The following is a 22965-nucleotide window of genomic DNA, read 5'->3' as shown; positions in this document are numbered from 1 at the left end:
ATTTTACTTTCTGTATTTCACAAACAATAAAATGGGAAAGTTGTTTTCAATCAAATAGTTTTGACTCAATTTGTCCTTTCAATGATGAGCTGTATGTACATATACATCATCTCTATATTTTTCTTAGTTAACTGTGTAGAATATCACAATATCATGATATCTCAATATATTGTGATACTATCGTATCGTGACCAAAGTATCGTGATGCGTATTGTATCGTGAGGTTCTTGCCAATACTCACCCATATAAAATAGTTTCTACTTTAACAAACTGGTTTGAAATTGAAGATAACATGAACCTGCATATTTAAATTAATCAGATTAGACTGAGTTAAAGAAAGCCAAGCTTTCTCAGAAGTGACATTAAAGTGTGCTTTAAGGCCTAATCTGAAATCTACATCAAATAATGTAATGCTGTTTAAACAACGTTACTCTATCAGTGTGAGGAACTACAGTCGCTTATTTACTGTCAGGAAGACTAAAGATGAACTGAAAAACACCAGGAGTGATGTAAAAAAAGAAAATCTGAATTATTACTGTAACTTCATTCAAGTTCCACCAGCCACATATTCAACTATTGTGTTGTATTTTAATAGACATTTGTAATGATAGTGAGGAAAACTCTCACCTCCAGTAAATCAGCTGTTGTCTTCTCCTTCCTGTCATGGACCTTCCTCCTTTCTTGGCTGATGAGGTTTGTTGTCCTGGTGCCTGCCACAGGTGGGGCTGATTCACACTAAAAACCTGAAATCACATGAAAAGAAATCAATGATGGATTATTTAAAATATGTTGTTATTCATTACTGGTGGAAGCACACTTTACAGAAGGATGAAGCACCAAACTTCTACCTCCAGCAGAAAGCTACCGTGTTTAATTCCAGTGTGATAGAAGCTTGCTCTTCATACAGCAGAGAGAAGTTCTAGAAAAAACAGAAAAACATAGAAATCAACATTTAAAAGTCTCTGCTCTGAGCTTTACTGCTGGGAGGAAATGAATAATAAACATTTAAAAACATCAACATACACGTATGTCTTATAAAATTAGAATATCATTAAAAAGTTCTATATTTTTTGTCACTCTTTTCTGAAAGGTAAACCCATATATTATATAGACTCATTACACACAGAGTGAAATATTTCAGCCTTTATTTCTTGAAAAGTTGATGATTATGGCTTACAGAAAGGAAAACCCACAATTCAGTGTCTCAGAAAATTAGAATATTACATAAGATCAATGAAAAAAGGACATTTTCAACAGAAATGTCAGGCTTCTGAAAAGTATGTTCATTTCTATGCATCAGTACTTGGTTGGACCTCCTTTTGCATGAATTACTGCATCAGTGCGGCGTGGCATGGAGGCGATCAGCCTGTGGCACTGCTCAGGTGTAATGAAGCCCAGGTTGCTCTGATAGCGGCCTTCAGGTCATCTGCATTGTTGGGTCTGGTGTCTCTCATCTTCCATAGATTCTCTATGGGGTTCAGGTCAGAGTCACAGTAACTCCATGGTCTAGGATTGGTCTGTAGTCCATGTCTAGGATTGGTCTGTAGTCCATGTCTAGGATTGGTCTGTAGTCCATGTCTAGGATTGGTCTGTAGGCCATGTCTAGGATTGGTCTGTAGTCCATGTCTAGGACTGGTCTGTAGTCCATGTCTAGGACTGGTCTTTTTTCCATGTCTAGGATTGGTCTGTAGTCCATGTCTAGGATTGGTCTGTAGTCCAGGTCCAGGATTGGTCTGTAGCCCATGTTAAGGTTTGGTCTGTAGTCCATGTCTAGGATTGGTCTGCAGTCCACTGTAGTCCATGTCTAGGATTGGTCTGCAGTCCAGGACTAGGATTAGTCTGTAGTCCAGGACTAGGATTGGTCTGTAGTCCATTTCTAGCGTTGGTCTGTAGTCCATGCCAAGGATTGGTCTATAGTCCATGTCAAGGTTTGGTGTGTAGCCCATGTCTAGGATTGGTCTGTAGTCCATGTCTAGTATTGGTCTGTAGTCTATGTCTAGGACTGGTCTTTAGTTCATGTCTAGGATTGGTCTGTAGTACAGGTCTAAGATTGGTCAGTAGTCCATGTCTATGGTTGGTCTGTAGTCCATTTCTAGCGTTGGTCTGTAGTCCATGCCAAGGATTGGTCTGTAGTCCATGTCTAGGATTGGTCTGTAGTCCATGTCTAGGATTGGTCTGTAGTCCATGTCTAGGATTGGTCTGTAGTCCAGGTCTAGGATTGGTCTGTAGTCCATGTCTAGGATTGGTCTGTAGTCCAGGTCTAGGATTGGTCTGTAGTCCATGTCTAGGATTGGTCTGTAGTCCATGTCTAGGATTGGTCTGTAGTCCAGGTCTAGGATTGGTCTGTAGTCCAGGTCTAGGATTGGTCTGTAGTCCATGTCTAGGATTGGTCTGTAGTCCATGTCTAGGATTGGTCTGTAGTCCATGTCTAGGATTGGTCTGTAGTCCATGTCTAGGATTGGTCTGTAGTCCATGTCTAGGATTGGTCTGTAGTCCATGTCTAGGATTGGTCTGTGCTCCAGGTCTAGGATTGGTCTGTAGTCCAGGTCTAGGATTGGTCTGTAGTCTATGTCTAGGATTGGTCTGTGGTCCATGTCTAGGATTGGTCTGTGGTCCAGGTCTAGGATTGGTCTGTAGTCCATGTCTAGGATTGGTCTGTAGTCCAGGTCTAGGATCCTCATTTGACTCCTTGTGAAGCTCCCCCAGATTCTTGAATGGTTTTTTCTCTCCAGTCCTCTCCAGGCTGTGGTTCGCCCTCATGCTGGTGCTCCTTTTCCTTCCTCACTTTTTCCTTCCACTCAACTTTCTCTGAATCTGCTTGGATACAGCACTCTGTGAACAAACAGCTTCTTTAGCAATGACCTTTGACCTTACCCTCCTTGTGGAGGGTGTCAGTGACTGTCTTCTGGACATCTGTCCAGTCTGCAGTCCTCCCCATGATTGTGGAGCTACTGACCCAGACTGAGACCATTTAAAGGCTCAGGAAACCTTTGGTTAGGGTGTGACTCCATGACTTTACAATATTCAACTTCTTCACAATATTCTAATTTTCTGAGACAGAATTTTGGATTTTCCTATCTGTAAGCCATAATCATCAACATTTCAAGGAATAAAGGCTGAAATATTTCACTCTTTGTGTAACAAGTCTATATAATATGGTTTTCACTTTCAGAAAAGTGACAACAAATATTGAATGTTTTCATGATATTCTAATTTTTTTAGATGCACTTGTATGTTCCTGCTAATAAAATGTGTGAAGAAGTGATCAATATTTACCCTCCTATGTCCCATGTTCTTTGCATCTTTCCTCTTAATGTAGCTAAGCTTAGACCTGTTAGCCTCATTCATGAATGCTTGTCTGCCATCTAGTGGTCAAAAAAGCACATTACAATAATCAGTGGAAATTGGAGATGGAGCCTATTCTAACAAAAATGCTCTACAGCTCTAACCCTCTCAGCACAAAACTGTTCAAGATGCAAAAACTCCTCAAATGTTATGATATAAAAGTGTTAATGTTTGGTCATGCTTGTAGTTTGATATGGATATGTATGTTTAAGGCTGAAGTAGTTTTAAAAGACTGACTCGTTTAAAGTGCAAAAATATATTTATATAATTTATTTTGTCTTGGACTGAGCCACTTTAAGAGAGTGGATTTAATCAACAGTTTTAGAGAGTAATCAAGATTATTTTCATAGAAAATTATTTATTAAACCTGGTGCTGTTATTTATAGAACTGTTAACTGCTGAAGTGTTTCTGTAATAGAGAGGTCACATAACTTCAGAGATACCAGGGGTCTTCTTACCAGTCAAACAGAAAGTAAAAGGATGGAGCAGTGTTCTGTCAGATAAGGTTATATAAAACTTGATCAAAATTGCAATTTCTGCAAAAATTGCATGGGGATGCTGAGAGCTGAAAAAGTCAAAAGGCCCAAAAATAGCTGAAAATAGCATAAAAATAGCATAAAAGTAGCTGAAAATGGCATTAAAATAGCTAAACAAAAGTATAAAAGTATCTCAAAGTAGCCCAAAACAGCTAAAATAGCACAAGGATAGCTGAAAATAGATGAGAAGTGCATTCAATAGCTGAAAAAGCATGGAAATAGCTGAACATTGGGAAAATAGCTGAAAATAGAATAAAAGCTGAAGATTGAGAGATGCCTTTGCAAGAGCCACAATCTAATGAGTGAATCAAAACCAGTTTGAAATACAATAACAATAAGTTAAAGGTGACAAAACGGGTCAATAAGCAACAAAAATGGGCAGAAACGGGTGAGAATGGGGAAAAGTGGAAACCGGGTCAGAAAGAAGCAAAAACTGGGTGAGAAGTGACAAAAAATGAGTTATAGGTGACATAAAATGGTCCAAATGTGGCAAAAAATGGGTGAAAAGCCCATCTGAAATAATTTCATTTTAGCTTTAGAAAAAGTAAAATAGTTGAAAAAGTATAAATAGTATTGAAAGTATTATAAATGGGAAGCACGTGGTCTAGTGCTTTGCCTCCCCATGCTCGCAGGGGGCCCGGGTTCAAATCCGGCCTGAGACCCTTCACCGCATGTCACTCCCCCACTGTAGTCCCTGTTTCTGACTCTATCCACTGTCCTCCTCTTAATAATAAAGGCACAAAAATGCCCCAAAATAAATCTTGAAAAAGTATTACAAATAGCTGAAGAAAACACAAGAAGCTAAAGAGTATGATAGTAGAATAGTGAAAAATAGCCAAGGAATGTCAAAGTTATGAGGAGTTGAAGAAAGTGCAGATTTGTGAAATTTTGCCATCTGTTTAACATTGTTAAAGTTAAATATTTCAAAAATGATAGAAGTCAGAAATGAGAAAAGTCATAGCAGTCGAATGACAAAGAAATTGAAATTTTTAAAAGGTGTCAATACAACAAAGTATGAAGGAGGAGATAGCTGGCACGGAGGAAGAAAAAAATAAATGATGACTCAGCATCCTCACTAATAATACAATAAACATTACATTCATTTACACTGGAGGTCAGGGAAACAGCCAACAGTGTTCTCATTACTCTATTATGAAGAGAATCATGTCTCAACTACTTTTAAAAGACTGACTCGTTTAAAGTGGGAAAATATATCAATATATATTATATTTTTACAGCAGTGTTTTGTCTTTTGTCTTAGACTGAGCCACTTTAACAGAGTGGATTTAATTCAACAGTTTTAGAGAGTAATCAAGATTATTTTCATAGAAAATTATTTATTAAACCTGGTGCTGTTATTTATAGAACTGTTAACTGCTGAAGTGTTTCTGTAATAGGTCACATAACTTCAGAGATACCAGGGGTCTTCTTACCAGTCAAACAGAAAGTAAAAGGATGGAGCAGTGTTCTGTCAGATAAGGTTATATAAAACTTGATCAAAATTGCAATTTCTGCAAAAATTGCATGGGGATGCTGAGAGCTGAAAAAGTCAAAAGGCCCAAAAATAGCTGAAAATAGCATAAAAATAGCACTAAAGTAGCTGAAAATGGCATTAAAATAGCTAAACAAAAGTATAAAAGTATCTCAAAGTAGCCCAAAACAGCTAAAATAGCACAAGATTAGCTGAAAATAGATGAAAAGTGCATTCAATAGCTGAAAAAGCATGGAAATAGCTGAAAATAGTGGGAAAATAGCTGAAAATAGAATAAAAGCTGAAGATTGAGAAATGCCTTTGCAAGAGCCACAATCTAATGAGTGAATCAAAAACTGTTTGAAATACAATAACAATAAGTTAAAGGTGACAAAACGGGTCAATAAGCAACAAAAATGGGCAGAAACGGGTGAGAATGGGGAAAAGTGGAAACCGGGTCAGAAAGAAGCAAAAACTGGGTGAGAAGTGACAAAAAATGAGTTATAGGTGACATAAAATGGTCCAAATGTGGCAAAAAATGGGTGAAAAGCCCATCTGAAATAATTTCATTTTAGCTTTAGAAAAAGTAAAATAGTTGAAAAAGTATAAATAGTATTGAAAGTATTATAAATGGGAAGCACGTGGTCTAGTGCTTTGAGGCACTCCCCCATGCTCGCAGGGGGCCCGGGTTCAAATCCGGCCTGAGACCCTTCACCGCATGTCACTCCCCCACTGTAGTCCCTGTTTCTGACTCTATCCACTGTCCTCCTCTTAATAATAAAGGCACAAAAATGCCCCAAAATAAATCTTGAAAAAGTATTACAAATAGCTGAAAAAAACACAAGAAGCTAAAGAGTATGATAGTAGAATAGTGAAAAATAGCCAAGGAATGTCAAAGTTATGAGGAGTTGAAGAAAGTGTAGATTTGTAAAATTTTGCCATCTGTTTAACATTGTTAAAGTTAAATATTTCAAAAATGATAGAAGTCAGAAATGAGAAAAGTCATAGCAGTCGAATGACAAAGAAATTGAAATTTTTAAAAGGTGTCAATACAACAAAGTATGAAGGAGGAGATAGCTGGCACGGAGGAAGAAAAAATAAATGATGACTCAGCATCCTCACTAATAATACAATAAACATTACATTCATTTACACTGGAGGTCAGGGAAACAGCCAACAGTGTTCTCATTACTCTATTATGAAGAGAATCATGTCTCAACTACATTTAAAAGACTGACTCGTTTAAAGTGGGAAAATATATCAATATATATTATATTTTTACAGCAGTGTTTTGTCTTTTGTCTTAGACTGAGCCACTTTAACAGAGTGGATTTAATTCAACAGTTTTAGAGAGTAATCAAGATTATTTTCATAGAAAATTATTTATTAAACCTGGTGCTGTTATTTATAGAACTGTTAACTGCTGAAGTGTTTCTGTAATAGAGAGGTCACATAACTTCAGAGATACCAGGGGTCTTCTTACCAGTCAAACAGAAAGTAAAAGGATGGAGCAGTGTTCTGTCAGATAAGGTTATATAGAATAATATAATGATAAACATTACAGTTATTTATACTGGAGGTCAGGGAAACAGCCAACAGTGATCTCATTACTGTTATGAAGAGAACCATGTCTGTCCGTTTCTGAGACGTTTCTGTGAAGTCATGTGACCTCTGATCGCCCGCCCTCTGCTCATATAAACCCTGCTCTCTCCCTCTCCACCATCAGAGATCTTCAGAGACTGAGAGCTGAACATCAGGTAAGAACTCTGAACCAGAATACATGAGACTGTAGTTTTTCTGTTCTAGTATTACGGAGTAAATCATCATTACCTGGATTATTCTAACTAGGTATCTGCCTGTTCCAGCCTTCTATACAACCCTCAGTGTGTGTGCTTTTAGATGCATTTGTTCTGATCCTTTCTCTTATTAGTGGGGATGATGAGTAAGCATCCACACTACTGATATTCGTATCGGCCATTTTCTTTTTACTGTACTTTTTTGGGACCCTATCTCTCTTTTCACTCTTTTCACTCTTTGATCCCTTGATGTTGGCTCTTCCTATCATTGTGAAACAGAACTCACCAAGCGTTGGATTGTTCACCCACTAGTAGTGAACGTGACCTGGGATTAGACCATTGTGAGACAGGTTAGTTTTACCCTACTGATGATGTGTTGTTGCAATAGTAATTTGAGCTATACTCTACATTCTATCATTCTATTCAGCTCTTTCAGGACATGATGGCTCTGACTTTTCTTATTTATAACTTTTATAGTTTTAAAAACATTTAACTTTTCTGCAAAATGTTTCCCCTTCAAATGAATGGGGCATCAACACTCCTTTTAACTGTCACATACTGTATAAATGGCTTTAATTTTTAGAGCACTCATCTTAACAATGTTATAAAACGATGTGACTAAGTATAAATCTTAAGACATAATTCTAAATGGCTGTCTTTTTAAATGTTTTTTTGTTTGTTTGTTTTACATTTTTCACTAATCAGGTATTGCACTCTTCAGCTCCAATTCAATGTTCAACCATTTTTATGCTTTTAAGCTATTTTTAAGTTTTTTTGCTATTTTATGCTATTTTCAGCAGTTCTTCCACAGTTCAGCTCTCAGCATCCACATGCCATTTCAGCTGAAATTGTATTTTTATCTAGTCTTAAAATATTTTCCCAGAAAGCCTCTAAAAAGGGAAACTTTATTACCCTTTCTTCACCCATTTTTACTACTTTTCACCCATTTAAGCTTTCTTTTGCCATTAAATACCACCTTTTTTCTACTTTTTTACCTCTTTTAACTTGTTTTTTCAACTTTTTAACCATTTCTTGCCACTTTTACCCTATTTTACCCCTTTTCACCAGTTTTTCTCCCAGTTTTCACCAATTTAAGCTAGCTTGTCGTCAAATACCAATTTTTTACTAGTTTTGCACATTTTAGCCACTTGTCATTGCCTTTTTGCCACTATGTCCCATTTTTTTCCCTTTTCACCACTTTTCACCCATTTTAGCTACTTTTGCTACTAAATACCACTTGTTTCCCATTTTCTGCCCATTTTTGCCACTCTTGACTGCTTTTTGCCTATTTTAGTCACCCATTTTTTGCCAATTTGCACCATTTTATGTCACCTGTAAGTCATTTTTTTGTTCACCTCTCACCCATTTTTTTCTTCTTTGCCTCTTTCCTCCCCATTCTCTGCCCTTATAGGTTTATTTTGGGGCATTTTGTGCATTTATTTGATAGAAGAGAGGACAGTGGATAGAGTCGAAAACAGGGAAGAGAGCAGGGGAGAGACATGTGGTACAGGGCCTCAGGCCAGATTCGAACCGGGGGTGCCCGCGTACGTGGGACGCACGCCTTACCCATTCTGCCACCTGCACCCCGATTCTTACCCCTTTTAACCCATTTTTGCGGATTTTTGACAATTTTTGCCACCTTTAACTTATTGTTGTACTTCAAGCTGTTTTTGGTTCACGGCTTAGATTGTGGCTCTTGCAAAGGTATTTTTCAACAATTTGGCTCTTTAGTGAAGCAGGTTTGAGTAACACTGCTGTGAACAATATCTCCACTATCTTTAGCACAATCTCGAACCTTCAGGCTACTCTGTCAAGGCAGTGTTCAATTTTTTTGTTTACTAAGTTCTATATTATTTTTTCTTTGCAAATCAGGTATTGCAGTCTTTGGCTTTAATGCTTTTTTCAGCTTTTTTTTTGACTATTATCATCCTTTTTTTTGCTATTTTCAGCCAATTTTATGCTTTTTCAGTAAATGGATACCATTCCAGCTACTTTTAAGTTATTTACAGCTAATTTTATGCTATTTTAAGGCTACTTTCAGCTATTTCTATCCTTTTTAGCCACTGAATGGCATTTTCAGCATTTTTATGACATTATATGCTATTTTTATGCTATTTTACATTTACATTTTACATCTACAGCAGTTCTTCGACAATTCAGCTCTGAGCATCCCGACGCAATTTCAGCTGAAACTGCATTTTGATCTAGTTTGTGCTGCTTTTTTTAAGTTTTTTTTTTTTTATGTCGTCACTGACATGTGTCCCTCTGTTTCTATAAAAACTACTGTCTCAGTGTGACGGTCTGAATCCTGGTCCAGACCAGTCCCTGCTGACCTTTAGCATTGTTTGATAGTTTTCATGTGGAGTGTTTGTTAGAGGTGGTCAGACTGGAGGACAGCGTTTCTTCTTTAAGGATTTTACAAAACTATCATATCACACAGAGGATAATCACTTCTTTTACTTTCCTACAGAGAGCCCACACGCTGACCAATCCCTGAGCTCCAGTCAAGACGTAACCATGGCAACGTGAGTTAAACTGATAAGCCATTACAGACATGTCTGACACACCTGAGCAGGTAAATGGACATTACAACAACATGAATGAACATGGAGATGGGAGATTATAAAGGGTTAAAGCAAACTCTTCTTGGGGGGGTCATGATAGAGGGCTGTGTTGCAGTTTCCTGTTTAAATATATTCTACTTTATCAGCAAAGACTCTAAAGAATCTCAGACATCCAGGACAAGGTTACTCTAAATTTAACCCTTGGTTGGAATTACTGGAATTATTTTAGATTCTATAAAACATTTAGCCCTGCATCCAGAAGATTTCTTCAGTTCTGACATGAGCCAACCTGAAGAAACATTTTTCCTGATGGGTTTGGCCAATTAACCCATTGCTCAGCCACGCCCCCTAAGCCCACTGGGACAACAAAATCAGCCCACTACCAAAGTTAGCTGTAATGGTTTTTAGGATGTAGTGAGTCACTGCAAGCTTTCATACCAGCAACATCAGTTTGTTGGTGAAATTGTGGCTGTTTGTTTTTTAACATTTTTCATTTTTTTCTAAGTTTTGCTCCTGGTGAGCACAAATCTGACCAATCAGAACACTCTTCATTGGTAGAAGAGTTCTGAGGCAGACAGAGGACCAAAACCTTCTCCTCTTGTCTGTAGCATTACCGAGTTGTTTTAGTCTTTACTCTGACATGTGGAGCCTGGTGAAGGAGAGAAATGGACCACATGCACAGCTGGAGCTGTTTACTACCAAACAGGACTTTATATTTACCAAGAAAGGGGCAGATCCACTAAAGAACAGCTGGACCTTTCTGTTTTTTAACTGTGCACATGGGAAAAAGAACGTCTGATTACCACAGCACTTTCAAAGGGGAAAGCCACACAAACTGAACACAAAGTGCACACAAACTGCTCAGCAGAATAACACCTTTAAAAACTCATCAGGATACATTATGAAGGGAAGATTCAGCCAGAGACATGACGGATGTAAGTGAACATGTAAAGCAATCACCAATAATGACATATAAATGGATAGAAGCAAGTATTAAAGAGCTGTGAGATGCAGAGATCCTGACCTCCAGTTCATCTCTGCTTCACAAATGTTTACTCCTTTCTCAAAGTCACAGTCAGCATCAAAGCACCAGAATCTGTGGGCTATACAATAAACTAGATTCATGAACCATACCAATTCCTTTAACAACAATATTTTTAAAAATAAACAAAACTTTCAAAGGTGTTTCGGGGGATCTATCTCACAGGTAACTCCAAGGAAGGACCTGGATCACATGAATCACTCAGTGTAGTTTAATAAGGAGTGGAGAGCTAAAGTTTCCACACGTACGCCTTCTTCATCAGAATCAAACAGTAGTAGTAGTTTGAAAAATGTAAATACCTTCCTCATTACAGAGCTTACAGGTCTGCAACAACAGCTGTTTCCAGGAAGAGCATTATTCACCATGAAACAGGAAGTATTTTTTCAGTGATTAGTTTCATATGGGTATTGTTTCTGGGCGTGGCTAAATTGCTCGGCAACATATTTAATAGGACTGTAACAATAACTTTATTTAAATGATCACAGTCAACAATCAAAGTGTTGATTAAAATATTTCAGAATTTTAATGTGTTGTGTTAAAATGGCATCACTTGGCATGGGGTAGAGTTTTATGTCATACCCAGACAGTTAATAAGCTTTACTAACACTTGGCTGAATTCTTCTCTGATAATAATCTGATGATTAACAGAAACAATGAGGAGAAATGTTCAACTACTGTTTTCCAAGATGTAGATGAGACCCTGGTAATCCAAAAAGAGATCTTTGTTGTAAAAACTCAGACGAAACCAACGTTCAGTCTTCTGTTGTTTGACATGAAAGTAAAAAACCTTGGCTTTCAGACGTTCATTTCATCCAGGATACAGTCATGCACAAAAGTACTGGCACCCCAGGAATTTTCTGAGAAAATACACCATTTCTCCCAGAAATTGTTACAGTTACAAATGTTGTTGGTATACACACGTTTATTTCCTTATGTGCACTGGAACAACAGAAAAAAAAACAGAAGAAAAAAGCCTAAATTCACATAATTTTACACAAATCTCAAAAATGGGCCGGACAACATTATTAGCACCATTTTAAAATTGTGAGTAAATCAGAATCAGAATCATTTTATTGTCATTGTACAACGTATTTTTTTTTTTTTTTTTTTTTTTTTTTTTGCAGTTTGATTCAGTGCTGGAACAGTTTCTCATTTAATATTAAAGCTGCTCTGGGATAGGTGCTATTTTTATTCTGCTAGTTTTGGTTCTTATTGTCCTGAACCGTCTTGCTGAGGGTAGCAGTTGGAACAGGTGATGTGCTGGGTGGCATGAGTCCTTCAGGATGACCAGGGCCTTCCTGTGGCAGTAGGACCTGAACAGCTCCTCTAAGGAGAGGAGAGCACAGCCTGTGATTTTCTGTGCTGTGTAGATGACCCTCTGGAGAGCTGTCTTCTCCTGAGCAGTGTTTTAGTCAACAAATATTCAAATACATTTTAGGCTAGTTTTAGTCCATAAAAAGTTCACATTTTAGTCAAAACTTTAAGTCCAAGCTTTTATTCTCCTGCCTAAATCTGGTACCAAATCATGGAAGTGTTTTCTAAGCGCCCTGCCAAACCTGGAGCCCTGCTTTCTACTGCTGAGAGGCAGAATAGCTACAGATGCACTGCACTTTAGCATGTCTGACAAAAAATAAAGTATGTTTTAGTCTGGTTTTGGTCATCTTGACAAAAAAAAAAAAATATACATATATATATATATTTATATATATATATATAGATAGATAGATAGATAGATAGATATATTTATATCTATCTATCTATCTATCTATATATATATATATATACATATATGTATGTATATATATATATATATATATATATATATATATATATATATATATATAAATCTTTTTTTTTTTTTTTTTTTTAGTCACTACATTGGAGCTAATGTCTCTGCTCTTTCACAGGAAAACCTCCTCCAGGTTTGACCACATCACCTTCAAAAGTCCGGTCCACTCAGGATCTCCTGCCTTCTACCAGCTGACACCAAAGAAGGAGAATATTGGGACTCTAAAGAGAATAACTCTGGGTGAAAAAAATACACAAAAACTAAACAAAACCATCTTAATAGTTGGTGAAACAGGAACAGGAAAATCTACTCTGATCAACGCTCTGGTCAACTACGCCATGGGAGTGGAGTGGGAGGACAACGTCTGGTTTCAGATCGTTGATGAGGAGGAGAAATCTCAAACTGAAAGTCAGACCTCAGATGTGATCGTGTACCAGATCTTTGGTTTTGAAGGTAAAACTCTGCCCTACTCTCTGACCATCATCGATACTCCAGGATACGGAGACACCAGAGGGGTAGATCTAGATGACAGAGTCAGTCAAAGACTGTTAGACCTGTTCCGCTCAGAGGACGGAGTTCATGAGATTAATGTGGTGGGTCTGGTGCTGAAAGCTACTGAGAATCGACTGAGTGACCGGGTGAGGTACATCTTTGATTCAGTGGTGTCTCTGTTTGGAAAAGACATGGAGAACAAGATCGTCTCTCTCATGACACACTCAGATGGAACAACACCTGAAAATGCTCTGAAAGCTCTTGAAACTGCAAACATCAGGTATGCCACAGATGAAGAGAATCAGCCAGTCCACTTCCTCTTTAACAACCTCCAAAATAAAGAAAGGAAGGGAAAGGAAAGACCCCTGAAATATGCATATGAAACATCAATGGATGGAATAAGAATGTTCTTCCACTTTCTGGATCAAACTGAACCCCAGAAGCTGGAGACAACAGTGGATGTTCTGAATGAGCGAGTCAGACTCAAAGCCTGCATCCAGAACCAACAAGAGAGAGTCGAGTTGATTGAACTACAGCAGAAAGAAATCCATCAGACTGAGGAAGCCCTCAAGAAGCACGAAGAAAACTTGAAGACCATCAGTGTCATAGTTCAGCTGAGTCATCAAAATCAGAAAAATATCCAAGAAGCCCAGGAGGCTCTGCAGAAATATGAAGAAGAGATGAAGAAGAACAAGAACTTCAGCAAAGAAGTTGACGAGCCCTACAAAGACAAAGAACCCATCAGTGGTGGGATGTGGGGATTGTTTTTTTATGAGGGAGCTACGTGCTGTACTAAATGTGAGGAAAACTGCCATTACCCTGAATGTACAATGGCCTGGTATCCCAGGGACTGTGAGGTCATGAAAAAAGGCAAATGTACTTCATGCAGAGGGAAATGTCCTGTGTCTGATCATGTGAAAAAAGAGTGGAGGTATGTGACCAAGACAAGAAAAGTTCAGAAGACCCTAGAAGACATGAAGGAGAAGTATTTAGGAGGCATGAGAGAACATGAAAGGGCAAAAACCCGTTTGAAAGGGCTTGAAAAAGATCAAACCAGTATGGGAGATGTGGAGGAGAAGTTTACAGAGATGAAAGTAGAGCAAGATGACACAACAAGAATGCTGGAAGCCCTCAAAGAGGAAATGGAAAAACATCAGAGAGACAAAGATCAGTGCTTAGAAGAGTCCTTCCAGCACATCGTCAACCTGGAGCAGATCGCTCTGAATGTTGATTCACTGTCCACTCACGTCCATCTGGACTTCCTGATTGAGAAGATGAAGGAGAGAGGAGACACAGAGAAGGTCCAGAAACTGGAGGAGATGAAGGCTCGACTGGATGAAGGAGCCAGAGCAGGCCTGAGGTACAAACTGGCAGCAGCTAGAAAAGAAGCTGAGAAAGCAGTGAAAGGATTGATGGGGTGGAGTAAGTGAACCTGATTCCCATTATCAGCCAGCTGTGGAGAAGCCAAGGTGTCCACTGCTGAATCAAACTTTAAAAATCACAAAATGTAACTGCTTACTCAGATAATATAGCTTTGAAGTTTTTATTCTACTCAGATAATAAAGCTTTGAAGTTTTTATTCTACTCAGATAATAAAGCTTTGAAGTTTTTATTCTACTCAGATAATATAGCTTTGAAGTTTTTATTCTACTCAGATAATAAAGCTTTGAAGTTTTTCTTCTACTCAGATAATATATTGATATGAATGCTCACACATTCACTGATCATTTAGAGTATGACACATATGGTTAACATACAGATATACTGTATATTTAGCCAGATGACATAACAACAAGTCAGAATAATACTACACACTTATGTCTAATGTGACTAATGCTCTGATTCACTCCTGATGTTGACTGAAGGATCATTATGAGTTCATCACATTCATCATCTTCATCAGTTTGTCCTGAAGATTGAACAGAATTAAACTCAGACATTAGCTAGAAATATTCTGGATTATAGCTGAATCAGATCTTCATTTTAACAATCATCAAATCACATGTATTTTCATTTATATCCTAGTTTTCTTCATGCTGTGATTATTTTCATGTACAATCATTTTCATCCATGTTGTTCCTCTGGTTGAAAACTTTTTGCTTTTTTCATGTGGAATCAAATCAGGATGATGTATTAAATCAGTAATAAATGCTTTCCTTAAAATCAGTTTGTTCAGTGTTTTTATTTGATTATCAGGATGTTGAACGTGTTTAAGTCTCTGTTTGACTTTATTCAGAAATATTTTTCTAACTCAGACATTTTCACTTTATTCTGACAATAAAATCAGACACAGATGAACAGAGAAAGACCTAACCAGGGCTGCTTTCATAAATGTGGCAAAGATCAGCATATAGGTCTTTACCATAGATCTAAAATCAATAACAGAGAGTGAACCAATCATTGTGAAGCATCTCTGCACAGAGAACTACAGGACAGACCAGGATATAATCTAAATCTACAAATAGCCAACAGTCCTCCATCAGAACCCAGACTCCTTCCATCCTAATATCTGAACATGTCTCCAGGTGAGCTTAGAAAAGTCAAATAGATCCTCACTGTTGGTGGCATATCTGTTAAATGTTTTATGGAAACTTTTTCCATGTAAAATGTGTGTAAAACTTAATAGTTTTACATGTTAAAGCTTTTCAAACATGAGTTGTAACATTATAAAATAGTAGAGCTGTGAAAAAATATCGATATAGCAATATATTGCAATACTTTTACATCCAATATAATATCGATACTTCAACTCTTAATATCCATTTTTGTAAAAAAAAAAAAAAAAAAAATCATATTTTAGCTGAGTTGTCGGTAAAATATGACTTCCGTACCTTTCCTTGCAACATTAGTTTAATGTCACAGTAGTTTCAGTGGCCAACTTGATGCACTTTATGTTTTCAAGTGTATGTATGTTTGTAACACGGCATTTTACTTTCTGTATTTCACAAACAATAAAATGGGAAAGTTGTTTTCAATCAAATAGTTTTGACTCAATTTGTCCTTTCAATGATGAGCTGTATGTACATATACATCATCTCTATATTTTTCTTAGTTAACTGTGTAGAATATCACAATATCATGATATCTCAATATATTGTGATACTATCGTATCGTGACCAAAGTATCGTGATGCGTATTGTATCGTGAGGTTCTTGCCAATACTCACCCATATAAAATAGTTTCTACTTTAACAAACTGGTTTGAAATTGAAGATAACATGAACCTGCATATTTAAATTAATCAGATTAGACTGAGTTAAAGAAAGCCAAGCTTTCTCAGAAGTGACATTAAAGTGTGCTTTAAGGCCTAATCTGAAATCTACATCAAATAATGTAATGCTGTTTAAACAACGTTACTCTATCAGTGTAAGGAACTACAGTCGCTTATTTACTGTCAGGAAGACTAGAGATGAACTGAAAAACACCAGGAGTGATGTAAAAAAAGAAAATCTGAATTATTACTGTAACTTCATTCAAGTTCCACCAGCCACATATTCAACTATTGTGTTGTATTTTAATAGACATTTGTAATGATAGTGAGGAAAACTCTCACCTCCAGTAAATCGGCTGTTGTCTTCTCCTTCCTGTCATGGACCTTCCTCCTTTCTTGGCTGATGAGGTTTGTTGTCCTGGTGCCTGCCACAGGTGGGGCTGATTCACACTAAAAACCTGAAATCACATGAAAAGAAATCGATGATGGATTATTTAAAACATGTTGTTATTCATTACTGGTGGAAGCAAACTTTACAGAAGGATGAAGCACCAAACTTCTACCTCCAGCAGAAAGCTACCGTGTTTAATTCCAGTGTGATAGAAGCTTGCTCTTCATACAGCAGAGAGAAGTTCTAGAAAAAACAGAAAAACATAGAAATCAACATTTAAAAGTCTCTGCTCTGAGCTTTACTGCTGGGAGGAAATGAATAATAAACATTTAAAAACATCAACGTGTAGTCATTCAAACTGAATCTGCAGAATTGATATAAATGTGTAAAGTGAATGACAGTAGATAGTTTTAATCTGATTAAATTAGCTCCTCTATTTTGGAGTACAGTTAAAACCATCTAAAACATTCCTTCAGTCTGCCGTGCTCTGAGGAGTCTCAGACTCTGGAGAGGTGTGATGATGGAGGGAGATCCTCCTCTCTGATGAACTGCAGACCAGATCTGGTTTCCACCGTGGTTCTTGCTGGATGGTTTAGGTGGGACTGTTTAACCTCTGGTAGGATAGGAGAGTCTGCTAGCACAGCTCGTCCTCTTCATCATAACAGAAACCTGAGGGAGGGAGAAAATATGAAGAACAGGTTAGATTATCAGCAACAATCCTTCTTCTGTGGCTGGACTACCAAGAGTTACAACAACAGAATTAAACAGAGATTATTTTACCAAAGCAGCTCATTCAGCAGGGTGCAGCAGGGCAAACAAACTGAGCTTCATTTCACTGACTAAACAGTTCAACAATCATTGAGTTCATGGGAAATCACAAATGTGATCCTAGAGAAAAATTGGACAGAGAAATACAAACACAAACATGAAATGACTGTTGAATGTTTGACCTTAAAATCATGTTTATTTGACCCCTGCTCCATCAGCTGAGTCTCTCACTGCTTTATGTCCTTCTGGGCACCTGTAGCTTAATGACACAAACACAGACAGAAAACAGTTTGGGACTTTATTTCTACGTTTTCAGTCACTTGAGGTGTGAATAATATCAAACATCTATCACTAGTTATTTCATAGACAGGACCCCTTCACTGAAAACAGAGCTCTGCTATCAAACTAACCTGTTTTTACCAACTGAGATGAAATATCAGAGACATTACATGTTCATGCTGAGGAATTTAACACCAGCTGAATAGAAAAGTCTTCATAACTGGGCCAAACCGAGTCTTTCCTTCAGACTGACAGGATTATTTTAATGCTGCCTTATAAATCAATCAGTATATAACTGGAGTAGTTAGCAGCTTTTGAAGTCAAACTCCACTGTTTTCAGATCAGCAGCTTCATTTGAACGGACTTTAACGTCTAAAATAACCACAGAGTTGTTCCACAGTGGAAACAGTTTTTAAAGACATGCAGGGTTCAAGTGGTTTCATGGAAGTCCATGCTAGGCTAGCTTAAAACGTTCCACAATCAAAGTTTCACTGTGTCAGAAAAAAGGTAGAAAAAACCCAAACAAATGCACTGAGTAAAAATATTCAGATGTAGAGAAGCTTTCTCTGACCTCTGTAGCTCCAGGATAGTCAGATAGTCCTCCAGAATGTGAAGATATGAAGCTGACCCGTGGAACGATTATATCCGGCCCACCAGATCATATTAGTATTCTAACTGTCCCACCAGCCTGAGGTCTGCAGATTTACTCCAGTATAAAAATGTAAACTTCAACTTGATTATTCAAAATATTAAGACATAAAAATCTGAAACAGTAAAGAGTAAGAAAGATTTCAGAAAAAGTCCAGAATGTGGGGAAAGAAATCAATTTGTATTTTATTTCATATTTTGAATTTTGCATCTCAAGATTACGACTCAAACTTATGATTCTGACTTTCATTTCATTCTTTGACCTTTTCAACTCAGAACTTGGACTTTATGTCACATTTTTATCTTTTAGATTCACAATTTTAAATTTTAAGTCATATTTTGACCCTCCTTACTTCGGCTTTTTTAGTCCCATATTTTGACTTTTAAACTCATGATTTCAATTTTTTTCTCATATTTTGACATTTTTAATAACTAGTTTTTACTTTTTATACCATATTTTGACATTTTACACTCCCAATTTTAAATTTGAGTCATATTTGTAACTTTTTAACTCCTAATTTTGAATTCTAGCTCATATTTTGCCATTTTTATCTCCTACTTTTTGGCTTTTTAATCCCACATTTTGAACTATCGGTCTCACAATTTAAAATCTTAAGTCATATTTTGACTCTTAAAGTCATGATTTCCAAATTTATGTCATATTTTCACCTTTCAAACTTATGATTTAATTTCTCCTCATATATTTGCTCTTTAAAAACTTTATTTTTCTATTTCTAATATCATGTTCTGATTTTTTGAACAAATAAGTTAGAATTTTTATCTCAGATTTGAGCCTTTAAAGTTATTATTTTTACTTCTTGAGTTTCCAAATGATTTATCATCAGTGCTGTTTTTCATATTTTACTCCTGGTGAAAATGAGGTTGACAGTTCTGGTTCAGTGTTGACCCTGTTAGGTCCTCAGGTTAGACCTGAATCCAGAATCCGGCCCCTGCTGAGACTGAGTCTGACACCCCTGCTTTATGTCAACCAAACACATAAATGTAGTTTAAAAGGAACGACTGACAAATTTACATTGACTTTAATAAAAATAATATTTAAACCTAACAGAAGCATCTATGTTAACTTACCTGAAAATACCAAATATTATTAAGGTGAACATTTCCTTTATTTTTTAGTGTACTTAATAAAAACAAACGTCTATTTCCTGTGGATTTACAGTGGACTCTTTCTTTAAAATGAAAAAGGATAATGAGAAACACATAGAAAATATTTTAAAAATAAAAACAAATGAAATAGTTAATTCTGAAGCTAATTTATAACAATTTGAAGCCACAACCCCATTTTAAAGTGTTTTTCTTTAGAGTATTAAAGTCTAACTCTAATATCTGCATTAATATGAATCTAAATCCACATTAATGAGTTGAACCAACAGTTATTAAACACTGCTGTATTAAAACAGAAAGATTTGAGGCTCTAACAGTTCAATATTAATAATAAAGAGACAAGAGCATCTCCATACCTGCATTAGCAGAGGAATCCATGAGCTGGAAACTGACGTCACCAACGAGGAGTGGCGGGAATTTCAACTGACAAAGAAGCTAGCATTAGCTGTTAGCATCAGGACAAAACTGATCAGTAAGTGAATTTAACGGACTCAAAAGTCTCCAGAACTGATGGCAGAGAGGTCGGACATTATATAGAACAGAACACATCAGCATGGCTTCATATTAATCACAATTAACAACTTTTAGAGACATTTATCAGCGGAGAGCGGCTATCTATTAACCTACCTCTGACCAGGCTACAGACATCTGACCAGAGCGCGCACCGCTCGTGCACGTCACGCGCACGCGCGTCTCTCCATCGTTCCGTCCACACACAGACATAGAAACCTAAAAATACCCAGGTAGGAGAAACCTGAGACACTTTTACTGGATTTATCTGTGAGAAAGTTTCATCCAGACCTTCAAATTATTTTATTTTTCATGAACAGAATCTAACCAGTTGTCCTGATTATGAAGGAAATCAAGGAATGAATTAAATGTGGAACAGAAAAGCTAAAAATAAGTCACAGAATGATTTAATCTAAATAATCATGCTGTAGTGGATCCTAACTCTGTGATATTAAAGGGATATTTCAGGATTTTTGAAGTTGGGTCATATGAGGTGCTTGACTATATTAGTAGCATTAGCCTCCAGTGATTTCTGTGTAATCTGATCCTGTTGTTATTATGAACTCGGAGAGAGCCGGCGCATTGCGGCTGTAGATGGGAACGTTTTGTCTGCGTAAATTAACGAGTTTTATGATAAAATGGGCCAAGAAAACATGTTGGCTTGCCTGTGTGCTGTGTCGAAAACGTACACAGTGCTTCATTTCTCCCAAAACCCCCCTCTGTGTCAGGTACTAATTTACGATGCAGCTTACTCCATTCTGTATCCTTCCGCCTCCGAACACTGTTTACATGGGACCAAAATGACAACAACTCAATAAAAACACATGAAGAAGAATTTAAACTGTTATAAATGTGTAGAACAGAAAAGCTCTCAGGTCATTACACCAGTCCTGGGGTTATTTATTTATTAAAGCATGTCATCTTTTTATTTCCTACATATTCTACATCTGTTTTTATTCTTTTTAAAGGTCAAAATAAGAATCATGTTGGAAATATCAAACATTTATGGATAATATCAGACACTATCAACAATGTCTACGTATAATATTCCAGAAATAAAAACATTTCTCAGCTACAACAGTTGATATTTCTACTTTGAATAAAATTCAGTTTAACATGTTAAAAATCATCATTCTGTTTTTATTTACATTTTACACAATGTCCCAACTTTTTTAAAAAACAGACTTTTAGAAAAAAAGAAACAAAGGAGAGCTGACCTGGTTCAAGCTGAGCATGTGGACTCAGTCTTTGGGTCCTAGGTCTTTCTGGTCTTTCTGTCCTCTGGTGAGGTCTGGATGTGGACTGATGGTCAGAGACTGGACTCTCTGTCTCTCTGGTCCATCTTCAGGTGTCGTTGTTAGACTGTGTGTCTGAATCTGACGGGCAACCATGGGAAAGCTCAGCTGCTTTTAGACACCCAGGTCTGATCCAGCTCACCGGGGTCAGCTGGGAGGATACTTGGAGAGATGGGCCATGGTCCTGGAGCAGGTCTGGAGAGATGGGCCATGGTCCTGGAGCAGGTCTGGAGAGATGGGGCATGGTCCTGGAGCAGGTCTGGAGAGATGGGGCATGGTCCTGGAGCAGGTCTGGAGAGATGGGGCATGGTCCTGGAGCAGGTCTGGAGAGATGGGCCATGGTCCTGGAGCAGGTCTGGAGAGATGGGGTAGGTCCTGGAGCAGGTCTGGAGGATGGCCATCATACTGGTGTGTCACAGCTAGACCACTGGTCTGTACAGGCCTGGTCTGAGAACTGTCTGGTCCTGGTAAAGGCCTAGTGAATGTGTCCCTCAGGTCAGCAGGTTCTAGTCTCTCCTCTAACGAGTCTTTGATCCTGGCTCTGATGACACTTCAGAGATGACTGAGAGTCCGTCACAGAGTTCATGCTGTGGTAATGAGCCATCTCCTCATGTTCTCTTTATTTTGAAGGTCCTGGATGACGATCTGGGTCAGACACCATTGGCCTTTACATAAAGTTCACTTTATTGAAGGCTTAATGGTAGAAATACTCTAAATCAGTGGTTCTCAACCTTTTTGAGTCACGACACCCAATTTTACATGCACTGGTGTCCGCCACACCCAGTCCTTGGAAAATATTTGAGGATCCACCACACTGGAACGGTCCTCTGGCAGCAGTCCATGAAGACGGCCGTCCTTGGCTTTGACTAACAGCATCAGTGTTTTCTAACCATCAGAGAAACAGAAAGTAAAAGGAGGGAGTGCTGTTCTGTTAAATATGATAAGGTTATATCAGGTCAGCCACCTCTATCTTCCCTCCACACTGGTCAGCTTCAGTTCTGGTTGGTAGGAAGAAACCAGATAAAAAAGGCCATGGTCTCTGATCAGAAGCACCAGTTTCATCTGAGCAAGGACAAAATTAAGTTTTCAGCCTTTTTGGCTATCGTTATTAATTACTGTTGAGATTATTATTGATGCTGCTAGAAAGTTCTTGGATGTTGTTGGAGTAAGTGGAGAGGAGGTGCAGGGGCTAGTGGGAGAAGCCCTCAGGCCATCTTAGTGCATAGACCAGACTTAGTGCATGGGACTAGACAACCACAACAGGAAGATCACACAAGACAAGACTGGGCAGACAGGACAAGACTACACAAGCAGGATAATGCAAATAGTCTGAAGCTTAAAATACATGCTGCATATTGTGAAACATGTGGCTTGTTATCAAAAGTGGGACGCAAAGATGATTGGTAATGGTAAGACGGAAGAGAAGCAGGAATAAAAGAAGAATCAGCCAATACAAAAAGAACATTGCATGGGCAAAAGCAGATAAATAGACATAAATAAATACATATAACAAAGAGAATTTCTACATATCAACACACATTTCAGTTCATAAATTCAGGTATTATTACACTCATATGTAAAAGTTGCAGGAACACAGAGGAATCATTCTTGGAGGTAATGCAACAAGGGGGACAATTTTTCTCAAATGATGGGATATTGTTTTTATGGAAATTAATTTTTCCAGATTTGAGTGGTCTGTCAGTA

General features: G+C 37.6%; 1 protein-coding gene and 1 long non-coding RNA gene across 5 annotated transcripts; one reads left to right on the top strand and one right to left on the bottom strand.

Moving 5' to 3' along the window:
* Positions 1-633: 633 nt before the first annotated feature.
* Positions 634-22126, bottom strand: LOC121524849. Of its 3 annotated transcripts, none has more exons than XR_005993173.1 (6): positions 21184-22126; positions 17417-17524; positions 16826-17305; positions 16588-16703; positions 849-919; positions 634-743 (listed from the first exon to the last, which is right to left on the bottom strand). It is a non-coding gene; the product is annotated as an uncharacterized LOC121524849 (long non-coding RNA). The 3 variants fall into 3 exon arrangements; XR_005993172.1 differs by having other exon boundaries at positions 866-919; XR_005993174.1 differs by lacking the exons at positions 17417-17524; positions 21184-22126 and having other exon boundaries at positions 866-919; positions 16826-17331.
* On the top strand, positions 7086-15544 carry LOC121524847. 2 transcript variants are annotated; one of them, XM_041810369.1, is made up of 4 exons: positions 7086-7109; positions 7428-7498; positions 9619-9673; positions 12662-15542. In XM_041810369.1, the coding sequence occupies exons 3-4, from the start codon at positions 9666-9668 to the stop codon at positions 14463-14465; spliced, it is 1812 nt and encodes a 603-aa protein (XP_041666303.1). In that variant the 5' UTR covers positions 7086-7109; positions 7428-7498; positions 9619-9665; the 3' UTR covers positions 14466-15542. The 2 variants fall into 2 exon arrangements, with proteins under 2 accessions (XP_041666303.1, XP_041666304.1); XM_041810370.1 differs by lacking the exon at positions 7086-7109 and having other exon boundaries at positions 7454-7498; positions 12662-15544.
* Positions 22127-22965: the final 839 nt, after the last annotated feature.

This window comes from Cheilinus undulatus, linkage group 17 (genome assembly GCF_018320785.1).
Source record: "Cheilinus undulatus linkage group 17, ASM1832078v1, whole genome shotgun sequence".
In the NCBI taxonomy this organism is placed as follows: Eukaryota; Metazoa; Chordata; class Actinopteri; order Labriformes; family Labridae; genus Cheilinus; species Cheilinus undulatus.
The sequence above is the reverse complement of the archived record's forward strand: the minus strand, read 5'-3'. Positions and strand labels throughout refer to the sequence as shown.